General features: G+C 38.2%; 1 protein-coding gene across 8 annotated transcripts; it reads left to right on the top strand.

The window, feature by feature from the left end:
* Window positions 1-98: 98 nt before the first annotated feature.
* On the top strand, window positions 99-21,963 carry LOC103721530 (cell wall protein IFF6-like). 8 transcript variants are annotated; one of them, XM_039127802.1, is made up of 14 exons: window positions 99-722; window positions 1,860-1,971; window positions 2,701-2,809; window positions 3,773-3,837; window positions 7,669-7,721; window positions 8,027-8,142; window positions 8,680-9,046; window positions 12,610-12,792; window positions 14,289-14,810; window positions 14,938-15,037; window positions 15,152-15,212; window positions 17,314-17,456; window positions 21,180-21,258; window positions 21,346-21,963. In XM_039127802.1, the coding sequence occupies exons 6-14, from the start codon at window positions 8,060-8,062 to the stop codon at window positions 21,644-21,646; spliced, it is 1,839 nt and encodes a 612-aa protein (XP_038983730.1). In that variant the 5' UTR covers window positions 99-722; window positions 1,860-1,971; window positions 2,701-2,809; window positions 3,773-3,837; window positions 7,669-7,721; window positions 8,027-8,059; the 3' UTR covers window positions 21,647-21,963. The 8 variants fall into 8 exon arrangements, with proteins under 8 accessions (XP_038983730.1, XP_008810017.1, XP_026665999.1 ...); XM_008811795.4 differs by lacking the exon at window positions 2,701-2,809; XM_026810198.2 differs by lacking the exons at window positions 99-722; window positions 1,860-1,971; window positions 2,701-2,809; window positions 3,773-3,837 and adding exons at window positions 4,531-5,196; window positions 20,968-21,064 and having other exon boundaries at window positions 21,189-21,258.
* Window positions 21,964-22,328: the final 365 nt, after the last annotated feature.

The raw sequence follows: 22,328 nt of genomic DNA on the forward strand, positions 1-22,328 counted from the left end.
CATCCCAACTCTTGTGACGAGACCTCCTACCGGCTACCAGGTAGCCCCTATTTGGCCAAGGCGTTCATCATTTAAATCACCGACCCGACGACGGGCGGAGAGGCGTAAAGGCTGGCAGCGTCATGGCCGGAGCAAGAAACGTAGAACCCAAGAACTCCCCTCTCCCACGGCCATCTCCGTCGAGAACTCCTCTTTCCTCTCTTACCCTCTCCCTCACTCTCCTCTTCTCCCTTTCTCCCAGCCTTTTTGCTCCATTGCTTGATGCACCAGGCTCTCCGAACCGTTATGAGAACCCCCCGAGGGCGCCACACACTCCATTAAATCACTACTCCTCGAATCCCTTCTCCCCCAAGAAGCCCCGACCTCGGATCGCCTCACCGGAGATGGGGACTCGAAGGAGAGATTTCGTGAGGGGATCAGGGAGTTCTGCTTGTGCTGCGCCGCCATAGCCTCCGCCGACGGGGAGGATTCTCTCACCGTGAATTGGAATTTGGATCCCGGAAGACCTTATCTTTGCCGTGAAATCGGCGTTTCGTGAGCTGTCTAAAGCGGTTTCCTTTGAATAGGCGCGTGAGTTGTTTGTGGACTCGATGCCGGAGGTGTTGCCGGGGGTGAAGACGTGAAGTGGGTCATCGGAGCCGTATTGACACGGAAGAGGAGGGGATCGTGCCGGTGGTTCATTCGTTGTTACGGTTCATCAGTTTTCGGGGCTTGTGTTGCAGGTACGTTGGGTTGATGGAGGTTTTTGTGCAGATTATTTGTGGATCTAGGGTATTAAGTGTTGCTTCTTGTGATGAAAATTTTATTTGCGAGTAGTTTTAGGTTAGTTACCTTAATCTGGGGAAATTATGCTCGTTGGTCATTCCGTGTGCTTTGACAGCTCTGGGTCACTGGTCGCCCGACGTGAAAGAAGTTAATATATTCGGTAGTAAAAGATCTTTTCAAGAATGCAAGTTTTCCCCTTGACACCGCTAATCTGCGCTAAGTTTTTTGAGATCTTGACCCGGACATCCCCATCCCCCGGAAAAAGAAAAAGGGAACAATCCTGCATTGAATTGTCAACAGTGAGCCTTCCCTCTTTTGCCCTGCTGCTCGGCACCTGTGATCCCTTATCGACCCCTTGATGAACATGACTAGGTTTCCAACAAGAACAATCTATGCAACAAGTTTGTGCAAATGGTAGTTGGGCTAGTTGTGGCGCATTATAGTTTCGAGGATCACGATGCTTTCTGAAATCGAGGCAGACTTTCATAAGTTGCTTGTCGATGTGCTATGCGCAATATTTAGTAATGAGATATTGGGGCATATGGTAACCACAGCATTGAATGAATGTTTTGCTAATGGACATCTTTTGGAGGAGCCTTTTCTTGAACAGTATCTTGATGTAATCATGAAATTTTTATGCTATATACTACGCTGCATTGTTGGTATATGGCATCTAATATTTTTTGACATATGGGTTGCTTCATTGCTTGCCTTCTTTTCTTTCCTTTCATTATTTGCTGCTGTTCATCCTCTTGCATGTGTACAGGTGCAGTCATGTCTGAAGTAGAAATATTATTCTTGCAGGAGATTGGCTGCTGAGTACCTAGTGCACAAAACCCTTTGAACATCATCTTTTACTGAATATTGTTGAATACTTGAACTTGTAAACGTATATCTGGTGCTAATTGCATATTCTCTTGACATCATATGGTCAATATGCCAGGTTCCATAAAACAATATACTCATGCAATATTTCTGGTATAAAAATACCATTTGCTCCACATTTTTAATCATTTAATGGAACAATGAATTGCCTTGCAGAGACAATTCAATCTAAAAGTAAGGGGAATGACCCTGATTTTCTTTTTATTCAGGAGCAGGGAATGGTTGGCTCTATACATATAGGAAACAATATGAATGCAGCTGAATTAAGTTGATATGAAGAGGCAGTTCTTGATGCATGTAGCTGAAACATTCCTACAAATGGTGAGTTACGGCATCGTGTAGTTAAGTTGTCTGTGCTTTTGTTGATGTGCACCCAGCGGATGAATCCTTTTAGCTTTTGGTTTGTTCTATCCATGTTCCATCCATGTTCCAGTGTTTCATGCACCTTTTTCCTCTTAGTATTTATTTATACATTTTCTTTTCTCAGAACAGTATTTGAAGGTCAAATGCCCTTCAAATGCTTATGTAATAGGATATTGGGAGGCATGTTTTGACGATTTGATTATAAAAGGGTTATGGGTATAGTGATGCTTGAATGGTATGTTTAATATGTGGGGGTGACAAAGATGCAAAATTCAGCAAAATAGACTCGTACTGCACCATTATATGTCCCGAGAAAATTACAAACCAGAGGTTGCATAATCTCCCAGCTTCTTTCCGATGCTTTATGATGAGTTTATGTGCTGTTTGCGCATTCCTCTAGTGCAAACGAGAATTTAATGATAAAAAAGGAAGGGACCAAAACGTAGTTATAATCGGTCATTTTTCATTAGAAAACCACTCGTTTATGAGTTAATTATACAACTATCAGATTAAGATTTGGTTCTTAATTATGTTACCAATTTAAACGTATATTTTGTTTCCTTAAATTTTGTAATGGTTAATGTGCTTTTAAACCAACTTGCACTTGAATTTCTGTTTTTATTTAATCTTGAACCATATGAATATGCTCTCTTACATGCTTAACTCACAAAAAAACTGTCCCATCAGGGGCTGGCTTTAAGTACGAATGAATCCATCAATTTTAATCCTTTGACTTGATGTCAAGTTCCTGACAAGATTTTAAAGACAAACAAGCTCCTGCTATTACACCTAGAAGGTAAGTTGATAAATGGTGAGACCTATTTTCCTGGTTATTCTGTTTAGTCTAATGAAACCTGCGAGCAGCCTTCGAAGATGTCCATAAACCTGGACTGGAAAGTGCAGTATGTGTGCGCATGCATGTATGTGCATGTGTATGCTTGCGTGCATGTATTGATTTTTCTGATGATCATCTCCAAAATGCGTTCCTTATAAGTAGCAAAATTGACAAGTGTCTTATATATTCCATTGATATATCTATCATATTTTTGTTCTTTTTCTTCCTTTCTGAATTCATAAGTCATATCATACTGCTGGAAGTATATACATATATTTTCACATGTTCTAGGTTGGTAGACGAACTTAATATAAAATCAACTGAACAAAGTGGGCCATACTTCGATTCAGTGTTTCCCTTTTCATATTCTACCAGGTTGCTTTATTTCCACATACTTCTCTGATGCTCTGCGTACCTATGCAGGATTAGCTAAATGTTGTATGTCTCCTCTTTTTTATGGAAAAACATGATTAGATATTCCATTCACTGCCCAAGGGGACATGCCATAGATTTCACCCATGACAGACCTGTCTTCTTTATTAAAAACCAGCCAGACTTCAGCAAAGCAATCACCAGCCCATGTTTTGAAACCCATGCTTAATTTTTCAAGTAATATTGCTTCAAAATTTCTAACTCTCTGATCATTTTCGAATATGAATCATTTAATTGTAGTATGATCATGCTATAACTGACATTCCTTGTCCAATTATTTGTTATCATTTGCCTTCTATTATTTATTTGTGACCAAGCAATGGTGCAGAACTAGTGGCGAGTTTTGACAGGTGCTTTGCTCCTTTATTTTCCAATTTATGCAGCACAGAAGGATATAAATTGATCATAACTTGTTTGTATTTGTAAATAATATGGCGTGCAGCGGTGGATTTGGATGGTTGCATAGTTTGAACTAATCCCATCATTTCACAGGTTGTCAGTTGGCTGCATACAGTTATTACATTAACATGGATCAGGAAATCACCATATATTGAAAGGTACATTTAACTGCTCATCTTGGTATTATCTTGTCCTGTATGACCCTGCTCAGCCGAACATTGAAATTGCCTAAACAACTCGACAAGCATCCATCTAAATGTATATAATCACTCCCTTTGTCCTCCCAAAGTTTATTCTGCTTATATCTAGGTTAATGATAAATTTAGAAGCACATACAAATGCGTCTATTATTATCTATTATTAGTGGATCATCTTTCCCATTTGGAAGCAGGATGGAATTCTTGCACTCTCGAATGAATCTTGGATGGATATTTAATCTTGTAACATCCTTTATAACTTAGGTATTCCACTAATTAATTATGCAGTCACGGATTCTGTTGAATAAAAGCTACGGCTGACTTGTTATTCTCCAGTTCAGATTGATAGATGAGCTTTTATTCTTTTGGTACAATGATTTGGCAGTAAGAAAGAGCCACGAAGTTATCCGTAGTCACATTCTGCGGTTGTTGGTACTGTTTTCAGAAGTAAAGGAAAAAATTTGGTGTTTATTAACCGATTTCCTATGGCGTTTCGGGAATCTTGGTGTGCCTGGCTGCTGTCCGCTCGTCAACGTGTTAAAAGCTCATGGTAGCCGCGTGAGCCGACAGGCAGAAATTCATCTTTTGTTTGCTTTCCTCCTTTCAGATTGAGAGCCACCCACTTCGGAACTTTAGACAAATGGTAAAAGACTTGATGCACCGTACTCGCGGCGGCACCCAAGCTCGTGTCCGATTCCTGACCTGCGGGACCCACGGTGACCACTCAGTGGTAGTCACTTATCTCGTGGGTCCCACATCGCAGTTTCTTTGGGTGCACGTTTTGAACACTGGATTTTCCTGTGGCAAAAAAAAAAAAAACACTGGATTTTCTTTCCATCGCGTGAAGCTCACGTGGCGCCGAATAGCGCCGATACAACCGCATCCTTACGAGAAAAACCGGTGCATTCGATCTGCGGCGCATCTCCAATCTTAATCCATTTACCCCGAAATTCCGGTCCCCGAAAAATACCAGACCTCCTCTCCCTCCCTGCCCCTAAGTCAAAACCCAGCCCGAAGCTCCTTCTCCTCCCGCCGCCATGGCCTCCCTCTTTAGGGCTCGCCGCCAGAGGGAGGGGGGATCGGGAGGGAAGATCCTCCGCGGCCGGCGAGGGCCGCCGCCGGCCTCCCCTTACGCTCGCCCGGAGAACCCGCCGCCATCTCCCTCTGCTGCGTCCCCCGCCATATCTCGAAGCCCTAGGTGGTTTCAGGGCCTCATATCGGGCGCCGGGAAGCTGATCTCCACTGTATTTCGCTCTGATGACAGTTCATCTTCTTCGTCTTCTGGTTATTCTTCGGACGAAGAAATTAGTTTGGGCTCCGGTGAGTTACTTGTCTTTTCCCCTGGTTTGATTTCTTGGTCCTGATATTGTTTAGAGATATATTTCCCATTTTTTAGTTAGCGTCTCTTTTCGGTGTTTCTTTACTTTTTTTTGTGTACGGGGTTGTTTTTCTTGATTTTTTTTTACTAATAGGAGAGCGAAAAGATTACAAGAATCAAAGATCTGTTGCAAAATATGGCGATTTTTCTAGAATATTCTGTTTATCAATTTCTTTATAGTGGAAAATTTGCCACAGAAGGGCATACTTGATTTTTTTTTTCGAATTTTGTAATGGATTTTCCATTTAGGTCTGTTGCAGGCTATATGTACAGGAGGTTGTTTGGTCTGTGTCAGCTTTTTAGAGCCTTTCATAGTTGATGGTTCTGGAAATACTTTACTTGCTTACTTGGCTACTTGAGAATTTTCCTGTAGAGTTATATTTGGATTTTGCCACCTTTCATGCTGTTCCTGGTATAGTCCGCTCTCCCTATTAAGCACGTTGATTTGAATGAGAATCTCTATAGTTTTTTAGGTTACCTGGTTGTTTAGTATTTAGATACGCATTCTGAAATATGAGAAAAAATTCTAGTTACAGGTTGGGTGGGGGTGGGATTAAAGTTTGGAACCAATGGCCTCAGGTGGTTCAGTGAGGTGGTCTGGTTTTTTTCTGTTTCAAGTATGCTATTCTTCAAGTCTTGTGAAACTGAACCAGGTGGATGGGTTGGTGGGCATGGAGTTATTTCAAAACCAAATCTAGTTCATCTACATGCTTCTAATTCATGTGCTCTGCAAAAGTATTACTCAGATTCAATTGCTTCCCCCTACTTGGAACTAATGGAATGGTACAGAAAACCCAAAGTACCTTTTAATACATGAGGTCTACTTCGTATTGCCAACTCTAGCAATGATGTGTCTCTGTGTGTGTGTGTGAGAGAGAGAATCTTTTGAAACTTAAAAAACTGTCAAGTGCATCCACATGCTTCTAATTCATACATTTTACTAAATACAGATTTACTAAATACAGATTAAGTTGGCATGCCATACTTTATGCAATCCTTAACAATTCAAATTCTAGTAGAAAAACCTTGAAATGCCTTGATAAGCGACTTAAATTGGGATGCCTACTGGAGATGATAACTTTTGTGATAAAGACTAAAGAATAACCATCTTTCCATTCTTCTAGTATTACTATCTAGCTAAAATCAACATGAAAATTCCAAAAATACACCTAAACAGAAAAATAACAACCCAGACTACCTTCTACTTCTATAACAGCCTGCTTTGATACTATGATCTTCAGATTTGTTTCATTTGTTGTGCTCTTTTTTCAAAGCCTCCATCATAGAGACTAGAGAGGACCCTCAACAGAAAAACAATACCAAACGTTAAAAAAAAGTACTACATAATCCCTAGATATCTTTCTTAATTACATCTAATTTTTGCATTAACAGCTTAGGATTATTGCCACATGATGGGTTACTTGGTTTAAACTACCATGAAGAGGACTTATCATTGAATTTAAATCTTTAGATAATTTTAACTGAAATTGAATATCCACCATTAATTCTTGAGTTTTTTTTTTCCTTACCTATATTTTATTTCATTAAAAACCATACACCAGCAGTCTTCCATCCATTCAACCAATAGTTAAATGAGACTATCAAGTTCTATGCTTATCATCCTATAGGATGGACGTTCAGGATTTTGTTGATTATTCACTATTAAAAAAACTGAGTTATATCAAATAAAAAAATCAATTCCAATATTAAATCTCGCATGATGTGAGGATCATGATCCCACAGAACTGTCAGCTGTTCGTTATCACATATGCATTTGGTTTTCAATTCTTCAGTTATGTATTGGGAAGTAGACACCCCTTCTCATATGGTTGTAACCTCCTTCATTGCATCATTTTATCTCCCTGAGGAAGAGATCTCGACTGGAAACTAGATAGATGGGTTATTATACTCCTGGCCATCGATCTTCACATTCGACTTCCAAGAGGGCGACATTTCTCTGAGTCATGTAATATTCCATTAAAGACTGCAGCTAAAAATTACAATTCAGATCTTCAAGTCATCTACTTGCATGTGAGAGAGACTGCTGACCCTATGTTATGTTGCTAATCTGCAGAGAGGGTATCAGATTTACTTGTCTCTTTGTCCTCAGTTTTACAGTTTTACCGATTCAAAGGTGATGAGGCTGTAACCTTCTAATGTTCACCCTTTCTGTTTCATTGGGAAATCTTAAGTATATGCAATGGGATAGCATCTGTTTCTCTGTATTTCCTTTACAGGTTGCAACAGACCTGAACTTTGATGCCCTGAACACTTCAACTGACCTAATAGATTTTTTTCATCGCATATGGTCGAATATGTAACTTATTTATGTAAGATGAAGTTATTTTGTTAAAATGTCAGTTAAATTCAATTGTTATGGAGCAGGTAATGATCGATCTTATTTGTTGGTGCAGATCACAAGGAAGATGTTGTTGCCTCTTCCAAACATCTTCATGAATTAAATCAGGTAACATAATGATTTTTTTTTATTGGTATCATTATGTCTTATCTTGTTCGTTTTTATTTGTTTATTGATCCGTATGATCTTGTTGCATGAATTCAAATTGAAAATAAGGGGACCTTATGCTGTGAAGACCACTGTATGTTACTTTTAGTTAGTGATTTACAAATATCATTGCGTGAGACAGTTTGACAAAATGAAGTTAGCAAGTACTGCTGGCTACACTCCTAAACTGTCTTATTAGTAAGATGAACTTGTGAGATTCTTTTAATTTGCATATTGATCAAAGCCTTTTTTTAATGAATGATTAGGGAGGAAATAGACCAAATTCAATCAGGGATTGCATGAAGGGGTCACAAGCAGTTGTCTCAAGAAGCAAATCCAAGCTTGTTATTGAGCAGTTGCTTATGCAAGAGACCTTCACAAGGTAGTTTAGAATGTGATCGTTTTTCTAATTTTATCTGGTTTAGATTCATGCTAGCTCCTTCTTCACTTTGCTGCAAAAAAAAGTGTTATGTCGTGACCAATTAGGAATGCAAAATATTTGGCAAGCCCGTCAAGTACCTCTTCCCCCCTTATAACATATTTTGCAAGTGTTATTGCTTTGTGGATCAATTTCTCCTTCTCTCCTCTCTCTAATTTTGTGGGTAATGTCTTGCTTATATTCAATGAAATTTTTGCAACTATTAGGTGCAGAAGATGGTGAAAAGATATAAATCTGTCATTTTGCTGCATTGCATATCTTTTTGATATGATCTGTTTGAACTTTGGAGTCAATGCTTGGTGACTTGGGAGGATAAAAAGAGTACAGAAAATCAAAAATTTATAAGATGAATCCTATCTGATTTTAGATAGCATATGCAGAAGATTCACAAAAATATTGGAAGCATGTAAATATACTCTATGATATCTTCTGTATTTGAAGTTACAAATTTCTGGCTGTAATTTCATATTTGCTTGCCAGGGATGAATGCAAAAGACTTACAGAAATAATACAATCACGAGTTATAGAGTCCCCATTTACAGAAGTTGTTGAGGATGGAACACAGAAGGAAACTTCAAACAGGGCTACTGGCAGTGCTATTGCATTTTCCGGAGCTTGGCGATCCTTGAATCAAAGCAAGAAACTGCCTGAATTGGTTCAATATTCTGCTAGTAAGCTGAATGTCTTTTCTCCTTGGTCTTCTGCTGTCCAAGCATGTACACCTGATCTTCGTGACACAGCTATTAAGGAGGCCAGGAAATGGCTAGAGGAGAAAAGGCTGGCATCAAGTTCAGAACATGATCCTGATTGTGGACCTTGCACTTTAAATACCGATATGCTTCAATATGTCAGTATTGCTTTCTATTTTTTCCTCCATTTGCTTTTCTTTTTTGTGTGTTTGAAGATCCATCTAAGAAGAATTAATTGTTCTGTTTATTTGAATATGTAATGTGCTTCACCGATATGAACTTGGATTGTTAGTTCTTGATTTTTAATGGCTGTCACATGGGTTGGGGAAGTTTGATGGCTCCCCACTTGGGTGAAACCCATATGAACCAATTCTTTTAATTATCACGAAAAGCTTAGACCGGTTCCTCAAACATGTGTGACAAAAGGATGCTCATGTAATTTTGTGAAAGCTTCTCATTTCCATGAGCATGTCGAATGTTTATCAAGTCATAATACATTAGTGTTATGCCATGGAAAAGGATGTAATGTTAACAATCATAAGCTATAGACTTTGCCATTTAGTGGTATATGCACTATTTATCAAGTAGATGGAATATCATGTAATTAATATTCAACAAGAACAAGGGAAAAGGGAGAAAAAAGAACTTATTGGTTGTTAGTCTCTCTCTCTCTCTCTCTCTCTCTGTGTGTGTGTGTGTGTGTGTGTGTGTGTGTGTGTGAGCCTCATCTTTGCAATGCATATGTGTGTGTGAGCCTCATCTTTTTGCAATGCATATTATGTGTACCTCCTGTCATGCCATCTTTAAGCCTTAGCAACTCTCCTAGTTAATTGTAAATCAACTTGATACTCTCATTGATGCCTTTTTCTTTTTTGGATGTCTTCATAGTCCATGTGATTCAATGTTAGCATGTGTTGCAGTAGCAATATAATGGTATGCTTTAGTTTTCAAGCTCTCCAATTATTAAAAGAGTGTCTCCTCATGGAGTTGGCAGAAGCTTTTCTTGGGAAATTTGTATACTGGGGCAAAAAACCTTGGATCCAATTATGGTTTGGGTGCCCAACATGTCAACATCTGATATGCTGAAAAGTGAAAACTAAAGATTGTATAATTTGGAAAATTCTCACGACTCATCAATTGGACAGTAGTTAATGAATTGTAGATCAGTATATTGATGTGGCTTTCTGGTTTTTATGGAAAAAATGAGAGCTTGATGGATGTCAATTGAGAATGGTTGCCAAAAGCTGTCGTTAGATCTTTTACCACCTAATTTCATTTAGGTGCATAATATCCTAGAGCTGTAGATAGAGGTCTTTGCATTCATTAAGGTGTGGTGCATTAGTTTTGTCTTTTCTATTTTTTTCATCAATCCCTGGAACAGCAAAATGATCATTGTTGGTATACCTTTCCATGTTATTAGGAGCAAAATATTTTCTTTGCTAGGATTATTAAATTATGAGACTAACTGGTCCTCTCAAATTTGTCTCAAAAAATATGCTTCTTGCCCCCTTTTTTTCTCAAGACCAATGCATTTTCTCCTTGAATGTTTACGTATTTATTTTCTTAAAATTTATTTTCAATCTCCGTTCCGTATGGGAACCCAAAATGGTATCTTGACAAAAAATGTGCATCTTGATGCTTACTATTTTAAAGTCTAGAGACATAGTGCTGTTGTCTAACATCCTTTTGAACGTCATTATAATTTTTGGCATTCTATAATTGGCTGCAGTACTGCAAAATTTTGAGACAACCAAGATTGTTACGAATAATGACCTTGTCTTAAGCTTAGTTACATATCAGATTACAGGACTTATTTTTAAGGACAGATTTTATCATTACCATAATCATACCATGAAGGGCAATCGCTAGTTTTACTACAACTTTTTTTTTTCCTGATAACTTACATATATGTTAGCTTAGGTTGTCCCTTCCTCTGTTAGGGACCTTTGAGATAGATTTTTATACCTCTCACCTCTGTTGAACAAGGGCCGGCTTTCGAGCCAATTAGATGCAGGTTTTCTTTTGGCTTGCCATGTTCTGAAAATGAGACTCGTTTTACTATGATTTTCTGAGACTTTGGTAGCACAGATCATTCATCGATAATAAAAAGTACTGGCACGGCACACTAAGGCCAGAGAACGGCAGTTCTTAAGGAGTCTTTGTTGCACATGTTTCTATCATCTCTTAATTGGTTTTCTTTAGTTTGTCCTCATTTCATGACGCTCCTATGCTTCACGTAGTATAATCATATGCGATTTTTCTTATTCCTGGTTTCTGGCATTTTCATTTTTGCCATATCCATCTTATTTGTTCAAAACTTTGGACCAAATGCATAAAATTAAGGAGAAAAAGCCAACAATGTCTAGAACATTTGGTCATGCTACTACAATGGTTTTTAGCTGAATTGCAAGTGATGTATTTCGCATGTTCCTCAAACTGCTGAAGTTATTCTTCTTTGGGCAGGCATTAGAATGGATGAGCAGCTGTTTGTGCTTTTTATGCAATTTGCAGTTCTACTATAACTCTAGAAGGTTCAGAGATGTGTATCGCATTCTTTTTGAATCGTTTGGGCTGTGTGATTTTTTCTGACCTGGTTTACAAGTCAAAATTGTAAAGATTACATTGACTTGGTCATTGAAGTGACTGTTTTCCCAACAAATTTAGGAAATATGTTGTAAATTGATTGCGAACAAGTTATTGGCAAAAGTTATGCCAGATTCAGGTTATATTTTCCTGGTATTGGAATAGTCAACATATGTTAATTGGTTTATGGAATTTATCTTTCCCTTATGATTGGCTGTTCGTATATAAGGTAGAAGTTTGCTATGTTTTGCCTCATAATTTGTAGTTCCATGTTGGCAGAAAACTGGCTTAATCAGTTGTGCCTGTGGGACTATTTGGTCACTGGGAGACAGACACTACACCAGTAAATATCAAAAATCCCTTTCTTGTTTCCAACACAGCATCACCGTTTCCTTTCTATTCTGATAGGGATGTATGTTTCCTTACATGTGTAATATGTTTTTCCTTTCTAGTCTATCCAGATAGTATTGCCCTTATTCTGACTTGGTTTGTTGGATCTCTTAACATCAATGGAGAAGAAATTTCTGAATAGCTCTATTCTTGACAGCATTGTTGCCCTGTTTGTGAATATCGAAAATCTCTTTCTTGTTTCCAACACAGCATCACCGTTCTCTTTCTATTCTGATAGGGATGTATGTTTCCTTACATGTGTAATATGTTTTTCCTTTTTGGTCTATCCAGATAGTATTGTCCTTACTCTGACTTGGTTTGTTGGATCTCTTAACATCAATGGAAAAGAAATTTCTGAATAGCTCTATTCTTGACAGCATTGTTGCCCTGTTTGTAATTTTTTTTATGTCGGTGGATTTACTGTCTGTTTGAATAAGTTTTCCTCCCAGTATCTGCTTGATTTTGGACTTCTTGTTGGAGGGTTTCTTCTGTCAGATGTAACTAGAGTCCTTATAGATCTGTAAAAGGCATGTGATATGAACAAGAGGCCACCTATTTGAACATAGAACTGTTTGCCTAGTAAGATTACATTGTGTAAATGCTGTATACTTTCTCAAGGTTTTTGTGATTATTGGGTATTCATGCTTATGTAAAGTTTATTTCTTTTTTTTTTCTGTTTAAAATTGCATGTTATCTATGTTGAGTTTCTTGAGTGTCAAATTTATCTCACTTCTAATTTTCTATGCAGGGCATTGAAAGTGAGACAAGCTCACCTGTAGATTTAGCTAAATCGTACATGTGTTCCTTGCCTCCATGGAAATCTCCATCCTTAAGTAGTACTGGGTTCAAGACCCCACCGCCTAGTCGAATGCATCTTTACAAGGATGAACCCACCTGTGCGGCTTTAAATTATTCCTGGTCCTCATCCAAGGTACTTTTTATAGGTCATTTATGAAAAATATGAAAGGTGATTTCCTTTTTTTGTTACTGTACAATTGTTATCATGTATGGCACACCATTCGGTGCACTGCATATGGTAATTCAGTTTGTTAGTGCAAATGGAGTGAACATGACTAACTGATGTTAAGGAGAATAAGGGCTACTATGAGTTTGGATAAAACCCAAACCTTTAGTGCAAATAAGGAGTTTTATATCATACTACAGGCTCAAGTAAGGACTAGAGAGTATTGAAGTTAAATTGTTCTGATTGAACCTAAACCCTAGTGTGAACTAGATTAATGATGCAGTCAGTTAAAGTGATCGGTGAAAAATAAGCCGAGCTTGAGCAGGCTGGCTCATCTGAAGCTTGGCTCTGTTATTTGCAATGTTAACTCGTAACTTGGTTCAAGCTCATCACAATCTGGAGTTACCTAACGAGGTTGGCTTGTAAGAAATCAAGCTAGCTCAAGTTTGGCTTGTTGGGCTCGTTTAAGCTGTCACTTCCTGGAAATAAGCGATGATGCGCATGGAGAATCGTGCCAAGATGCCACTGCCAAAGGGAAGGGAAAGCGGATGGTGTTGTTGCTGCCAGCATTGCTGCTGGTGTAGATGAAGGGTAGGAGGTGCAGTCAGAAATGTTGCTGTAAATTGCAGAAGGCTGGCAGTGGTTGTGGGTGTAGTTATGGAAGGAGATGAAACAAAGCAAGAGACGGGTGAGTAGAAGTCGAGAGGGGAGGGGGGGAGGTAAGGATAGGATTTGGGTGTAGGAGAGTGGAGAGGTGAGATCAATTGAGAGGAGATGACAGGATAAGTTGGTTGCTGGAGAAAGGGAAGAGAGATCAGGAGAACGAGACACGGGGTTTGAGCACTGATCTAGGTTTTCATAAAAGACTAAAGACTCTACTACCTCGTAGATTCCCTGTGATTTGGAAGCTTGGTCCGTCTTCATCCATTGGATTTTAATCTGACTGCTGGACCAAATTAACAAATATTTAAATCAACCACTAGATCGAGATTGAAAGGCTGTTGTAGCTAATAGATTTTTAATAAAATATTTTAAATGTTATATTTACATATTATGTACATATGTATATGCATGATGGTATGTATCCTCGAGCTAGTTTGAGCCGAACACAGGCAAACGGGGTCTTGCTCGTACTCATTTTGTTTATATTTCTTGCTTGTGTTTGGCTTGTTTACTGTTCAAATGAGTCCAATTCGAGCTGAATTACAGGCCGTCTAATAGCTAAAGAACATCTTGTCTTTTCTATGACAATTAATATTATTAAATTTGTCTTAGCAAGATCAACAGCAAGCTGCACTTCGTCTCCTGGTATGTGAATTAATATATGATGTCTTTTCTGGCCCATATATCAGTCTGAATGTCTTTTCCAGTACACAGTGTTTCTAACTTAGATTATGGGTTCCATATGCATCCTATATGATGCTGATTTGTCATGCTCCAATCTGCCTCAAACATGTATGCAGGTTTTAAAAAGGGGCTCTCTTTCTATTGGATTGTCGGACACCCTTGATGAAACTCGCAGAGTTCGTCTGAAGTCAACTGATGATATATGGGAGATTCCTAAGTTTAAACAAACTGATTCATCTGTAAGATTGTTTGAGAAGGAAACCTCTAAGATCCCATCTGGAGATGACAAGCGAGATCGCGAAGTTCTAGGAGCTGGCCATTATTCGAATTCTTTAGAACCTACAGAGGCTTTCAATGCATCTCCAAAACTATCTGTGGAGTTGAATGCTGAATATCTTTGTTCAAATGGAGCCTTCAAATTAACTGACCAACAGGCTGGTGAAGTAAACCCTCTCCGGGAAACAGGCAATGTGTCTTCAACCAATATAGTTTCAGAGCCTGAAGAATCTCCTCATGCAGTGCAACCGACCAATAAAAGTTCACTGCCAGATACTAATCCGTTGAGGTCTGTTAACTCAGTAATGGAGAGTGAGCCTAAGTCCTCTAATCATAATATTCTGAATTTAGAAGAAAATAAGGTAACCTACATTCTCAACACTGGTTCTGCTATATTGCATTTCGTTTAAACTTCAGTTTCTTTTTTATTTATCTTGTTCAATAAGGGCAATATTTTGTAATGTTTGACTGGTTCATTCTTTATGTCAGGAGGATGGGACAGAGCTTTCGCAAAATGAGGTTCAAGATGACAGTATTGATGTTCCCAGTGAATCTCTTATTTCAGCTTCCAAATCAGTGGAGCATGGTGGTAATTTCTTAATGTGGAGTTTTATTGGATTTTTAGCTTTTCCAAAAATTTGATTCCACGATACCAAGCATCAGTTACTTTTGTTTATTAATATAGAATGATTTTTAAATTCAGGCGACCCCTTATCTGTAGCAAAAGTCATGACATCAGAAGGCATCAAGGCTGCAGCACCAAGGTTAGTTATTTCATGCACGAACCATTATCTTAATCAAAATTTCCAATGGTGTCTTGACATAAATGCTACCCATACACAGTATGAGAAGAGTAGGGCCTTTTTTCCTTTTTCCCTCATGATCTTGAGAGTCAAAATACCAAATCGGCCTTAGACTCCACAAACAATTCAAATCAGTATAAAAAACCAAAATAAGCCCCCCAAAGAATATGTGTGGATACTCTTTCAGCATCTATTTATTGGGGTGGTCAGCTTGCCTTTATCAGTGAATATGACATCTAATAGATTGAACATTGATTGCTGTCTGTATTTATGGTGCAGTGGCATTTGTCCATTTATTTCCTGTTTTTTGGCATATCTGGAAAATATGCAATGAGGAAGTATAAGGAATGATCCTTGAATATGCTTTATGAGCTTCATCAGGAAACTTCGGTCAAGTGAATAAGGAATTGATTTTTTTTAAATAAAATTTCGGATATAGGTACAAGCTGTTGGGAACTTATTCATTTTTTTTGTTTTAATATTTTATATATGTTTGCTAACATATCTCATGTCTATTTCAGATATGAAAAAGGGTTAGCCTCATAAATTGCTATGCAACTGAGAAAAAAAATGTTGTAAAGCAGCTTGAAGGATTTGTCAGTTGTTTTATTTAATGAATTAATTTACACTTGTTGGTCTTCATTAGTGTTGGTCATCTCATGAACCATGATATTTGGGTCACATTGGTGGTGTCGATCTCGAACCTTCTAATGATGATGGATGTGATTTGAAGATTGCATCCAAATGGTAGTTAGTTGATTGCTGGCCTTTGCCGGTCTCATTTTAATATCACTATGACTTGTGCCATTAGCTTTCAAGCATTTTTTTTTTTTGCAAAGGCTCTTTAGAGCCAATTTTGCTGGAGATGTAAATTCAGCCTGCTCATGCTCATCAACTCAAGATTATCATTTCACTTTAATAGGGGAGCACAACTTGCAGTTCTTTATACTACTTATTTAGAATATTGATATTTTCTATGAAATTAAGTAATAATTAATAAAATGATGAACTTTTGGAATGCTTCCAGGTGAAAAACTTTAAGTCAATTTTTGATTATTAATAATAGGATTAAAGCCAACACTTTTGTTCGGGCTGTAATGTTCGGGATTATGGACTACATGAACATGAAATGAGAATATTAGTTATAAGAATGCTGAGATTGGATGTATAAATAGGAAGTCCAAACGCCTAGCAATTTTTTTCTGCAACCCATCTATTCTTGAGTACCCTCCCTTCCCAATTTCTTACCAAAAGGAAAATGTCTAAAGAGGTTATGGTTATGAAGTAGTTATTTATTGGTCATCCTTTTTTTTTCCTTTTTTCTTCCAGGGCTGAAGTTTATTTAGAGAGTTCTCTTGTTTTATGCTGCTTTTGGATTGTTGTAGAAACACAACTCCGTAGGATCAAATTCATTTTGACCCTATTCTTTGAATATCAAATAGGCAATGGTTTTAAAATTTGTTGCAAAGAATGAATCTTGTATGTTTTCTGTCTTGTTTTTGTGCTTTGTTACAATATTTTATCCTTTTCTGTCTGAATTTCTACCTCTTCTTTCCCCTAGTCTACATGAACTTATGAGAAAAGTAAGGTATCAGAGCATTCCAGTTGACCACCAGAATTCTTGAAGATTTGTTGATGAGAAGAACCTGATAAAAAAGACAAGGGACATGAGCAACCTGATTGTTGATTTTACTTTTGCTAAGTAGACAAGATCTTGGCATGTGCAATGCATGTGGTGTGTTCAAAAACGAGCATTTGTTGGATGGTTGCGATCCCATTGATCAAGATTGTTTGAAGTAGGTTTGATAAATATTTTCTCAGGCTGTTGGCTCAAGAGATGGAACTTGTGGATGGAGGCACGCAGGAGGTTGCATTATATAATAGAGATTTGATAGGCAATACATGTTTAATGCAGTTAGTCCATTAATATAATAACTTCAGATTCTGTGCATATTCTTGAGTTGGGGATAGTAGGTCAACATTTTATGTTCATCCGCGAGCTAAACTTGAAATTTTCTGTTTATTCTTTCACACTTCCAAATTTCTTTATCTTCAACTGCAGTAATGATGATGGTGCGGACAATCGTGACAATAATCACATTTACAGCACACAGACGGTTCCCAAGGTTTTGGGGATAGTAGAAGCCAATGATAATCCACATCTGAATCTGGATCCAGGTCTCCAAGAAACACATTCTATTGCCGGTATGTTGAACATTACAATTTTCTTACACTGATCTGGCATTATCTGAGTTTGCTGTTATTTTTCCACCTTTACATATCACAACATTCACGGAGCTAATGCTAAGTTAGAAAATGATGCTGCTGACATGAATCTTTAGGAGTTGATATTGTGGGACCTTTTATACTTGAATCCTGTTTGGATGATCAATTAGTATAATTGGAGATTGCTTCCATAGTGGCGGGAGTCACATGAGATGAGGAGGTGCTGGGAAGTGGAAAAGTACTATTGGCTAATCAAGGAGTTCATGGATTCCCTGATCCCAAATGGTACCAAAAATCATCCACTGAGGTGGTTTTCAGTACCCTAAGTATCTCAGGTTTGTGGGATGAGTAAGGACTTACTGGTCCTCCAACTTCTTCCACTACAATCCCTTAGCCATTTGAAAAACACGGCATGGGAGTTACAAGCAGACGTGGCAAACTGGTTGTCCAGACAGGCATTCAGTGGCATGATAGTAGTATAACCTCATGTAATTTGTCCAAACATCATCTTTTTAAGATGCTGGCACTTAACTAAGAAGTAGAGCATCTTATAAGTTCTAAGTGGCAGTGTTCGTAGTATATGACCTGTTACCTTGGCTAGTGGTTGCTCAGAAATGATCATATGCAGGTTCCCCCAAAATTCCATGGTGATTCCCCTGTTATTTCTTTGTACTTTGTGCTTGATTGCCACTTATCTATGCGTTTACTTTGTCTGTTCCGTCAGGTGCTTTTGGATGGACCACTAGAACTTGAGCATGTTGTATATTCTATTTCTGAATTCATTCCTCTATTGAGCATGTTGCCTTATTCTATTTCTGAAGTCATTCCTCTATTGAGTCATTCAAGGAATTGACATACATATATCTACACAATGGCTAGCAACCATTATTCTTGAAGTCATGCTTTAATTTGATGGCCAGCTTAAATAGACTGTTCAATCATTCCAAAGAGTCCTTTGTTGACATTTTCTGGGATGACGATGATCATTATCTATACTTCAATTGTCGAATCGAAGATGTTCGATGCACGATGCTTCCAATGAAATTGTTTGGGTAGTGCAAGTAAGAACAGTCCTGCTGAGAAGCATCATTATCTTTTGTACTAAATGGGATTTCACCAAAACATAATTTTTTGCGTGAAGCTAATGCTGTCATTGTTTGACCTTGTCTATAACCAGCAAAGCTTGTCCTATTTCATGTCTTTAGCTTCCTCAAAATTCTTATTACCACTTCTATACTAGTCATTCTTGCTCCCAAGCTCTATTTTGTGGTCTAGAGTGATAGGCATTGGAGTCACATCTACTATGTATAATGTTAAATGCCTAGATTCTGGATGTTGTTGGAATGGTCCACACATAAGGTGAGTTTTATAGTCAAAAAGGTTATGACTCTGCCTCTTAAGTTCTATCCGAGAGTCCAACTCGCACAAGTACAAAATACTAGTCACAGCCATCTGAGACAAGCCTTCGATGGTTATCTTATGTTTCCATATCTCTACTCATATCTCCTCTTGGACAAAGCTGGTGCATGCCACGTGCAAAATACTAGTCAGATAAAATCAAGGTTTTTAAAGTGTTTGCATGTTACAATTGGATGGACTTGGAAACAAGGTTTTTAGAGTTAGGGAGTGAGTAACTCTAGCTGAAGATTAGGTGATAGCAAAGCATTTGAGAGAGCTTCCACTCAAATCTTTTAGGCATTGAATTGAAACCAATGGTGAAGTGGCTTATCATTGAAAGTTATTTGGTATTGAAAAGAAACCATCGGTGATCTGATGGCATGGGCTCGTTCACTATGTTTAAGTTACAGAACTACCACGAAACTTGATCTTCATAATGTTTCCATATGAATTAATATTTTTTAATTTGCTTTGATTTTTTTAATTAAAATTCTTTGATGATTTTGGCTTAACATTCACTCTGATCTTGTCTCAAACCATGGACAGGACACTTCATTTTCTTTTCTTTTCCTTTTTTTAATATTTTGGAGTGCTGGCAGTTGGCACTTGGGCGTGAAAAGAGACCAATTATGGCGAGCTTACAACAATCCTGTGTATTAACATGTGCATAATTCTGGAGTTTTGGTTTAGGGACATTGTAATGCTAGAAATGAGACTTCATTCTTCAACCAATTCGAGTACCAAGCGATAAAAGCCTAAAAGTGTCCAAACACCTGCAATGATGTTTATCCTTTTGTGTTAAAATGAAGCACAAATGCATTTGACAAAAGCACCATTAACAAGTAAACTTGGTATTGTATTCGATTTACACATGCACACAAGTGATTTTTTGGTACTTTAAAAAAGTGACCTTGATTAGGTTTTGTGAAGGTCATCGAACACTTGGGAAAACCTGTTATACTTGGCACTCATACCAAGGATCTAAGTTACACAGTTGCTGAAGTTTCTGAGAGAAAACCAGCAATTAAATATCTTCCACATGTATGCATTACATGAGAAATCATACGGAAAAGAACCACTTACCATATGCCTTGGTATTCTGTCCAAAATAAAGAGAATCATGCGAAATTTGGCTGCTTGGCACGCTCACTGTGGCAGCTTCTTCAAGGTGATTCTTTTCATGTGCCTAAGTGCTTATAGATTAGCTACAGGAGGATGACATATTGGGGGTTCTAATATTGCAAGAATCTTCGTGTCACTTTCAGAGACTGAATTGATTTACTCTCTCTTAATGTCAGCCATCTAATCTTGCTCTCTTTCATCTAACCTCAATTTGTTATAAAATTTTGAGTCTTGGTTTGGTATTGATATGGTATGGTACATTTGGTTTGGGGCAATATGCATCGGTATAGTGAGCCTTGATACAATCATTCAAACAAATGTTGCTGTTAAGATGACAGGACTAGAGAAACAAATAGCAGGAAGAGGAAATAAAAAGAGGGGATTGATTTACCCGAAAAAGGAGGGAATTGAAAAGAATTCGTGAAGTTGAAGTAAACACAACTCTGTCCAGAAGCACTTTAACTTTTTATAAGGCTTCATAGCTAGCTATTTAGGTCAATGCTTTCATTTGCATTAGGAAACATGGGACTGTTGATACAGAGAATCTATTCCTATAGTCTAACTCTTAACTAAAAGGACTTCCTTCTAACTCTATACAGAGAAAAAATCTGGACTCAAACTGATAAGCTTAATATAAGAGTCATATCAATACTTCCTTCCAGTTTGGAAAAATGATGCTAGCTGAAAAGCTAAATTTTAACTTGTCTTAGATAAGTGAACCTTTAATGGGGGTTTTGTGGGTTTCTTTGTGTAGTTATCCGACATATTCTTTTGATTATTTTTCCCAAGTATCTTGCATTGTTATTTTAGAAGAGAAAAGATGTTAATTTTGTGTTTTTCTTTTGGAATTGGAATAAGTATTTCCAAATAGGCATCCTAGTTTTTAGAATGAATCATGGCATACTGGCATGTCGGAAACGGTTATGCAGATGTTTATGAAATTAATGAGAGCATAATTTTGGAGTAGCAGGTGACATGGTAGAATGCCGTTGCATCTGCCAGTTCAGTCAGCGGCTTGCTGCACGGATGCCAGAACTTGGCAGGGGATTATGCTTGGTCTACTTGCTGTATCTTTTATCGCCATATGCTGTGTGTGTGTGTGTGTGTGTGTGGCTTTCAATTAAGATAAATAGAACAATCTAGGTCTTTGCTTATAATTTCCTTATATTATTTCATACTCAGCATGTTCAGGACCCCCAGACGGGAATCCTCAGATACAGACTGAAGCAAATGGATCAAAGCATAAGTTTTCTGCCACTAGGTAATCTTTAGTGAAGAAACCCTGTTTGACAGCCATCCTTGTTACTTTGCTACTCTGCTTTTCCAACAGATTGGTTTTGTTGCTCAGTTCACCTGCAGACTCCAATGCCAATTCGGATCTCAGAACCTTGAGCAAGGGAGACCTCAGTGGTACCAACTCCAATGGTGAGCCAGCTACTGCAGGCATCTCTGAGGGAACCCACGAGCTTCAAAACGAGACTGCCACTGACGTCTCTGCTGGTCATGATTCCAACAGTGCAGCAGGCAAATCACGGAATGGTACAAGGATGAAGACAATTGAGCGGATGCTGACTGAAACTCAGCCCAGAACTAGCGGCCGCAGGCGGAAAGCAGTGGCCAAGGCAAAAAGAGGAAGAGGGGCAAAGTGAGAACTGGTTGCTCGAACCCACATTGTATAGTAGTTTGCTTAAAAGGGGTGTAGCATGAATAGGTTGTAGTTTCAATTTATTAGCATCCATCATCAAGGTTGGGTGAAATACCACGATGTATATCCGTGGGATGTGCATGCTGTATCCATGAGATGTACATGTACCACATATTCATTTTCTATTAATTAACAGACTAGGATTGAGGTTCATCCCTTGAGTTCTGCAATTTCTGCCGTAGTTGTCCAGTTTCAGACTGCAATCAATCTGTATACTTCAACATTTATTTTGCTTTTGTCCTAGTCACCCACTTATTTCTACTTTTTCTTGATGTAGCTTCCTAATAACTATTTCAAATGCTGTGTTTTATCAAGATCTCTTTTGGAGTTTTGATTTGGTTAAATTCTTTGCGCTTGGTCAGAGGCCAAAATGGAAGAATCAGAAATGCGGGGCATGCCTTTCCGCAGGTGCACATATGACATATGCTTACAGCGTGGGTATGGGTTCGCAACATAGGCTGCCTGTGCCGCTGGCGTGCCCTCCAGATTGCTTTGTGCTCGGCCTTATAAATCCTTTGGTCAGCTTTTGTATTGGGCTGGAAACTTCCAGCTGTTTGAATTGTTTACCATTTGCAATGAACTTTTTTCAGGCTATGAACGAATGCACACTTTTCTTCTTCTTTTTT

This window comes from Phoenix dactylifera, chromosome 7 (genome assembly GCF_009389715.1).
Source record: "Phoenix dactylifera cultivar Barhee BC4 chromosome 7, palm_55x_up_171113_PBpolish2nd_filt_p, whole genome shotgun sequence".
NCBI classification, from domain to species: Eukaryota; Viridiplantae; Streptophyta; class Magnoliopsida; order Arecales; family Arecaceae; genus Phoenix; species Phoenix dactylifera.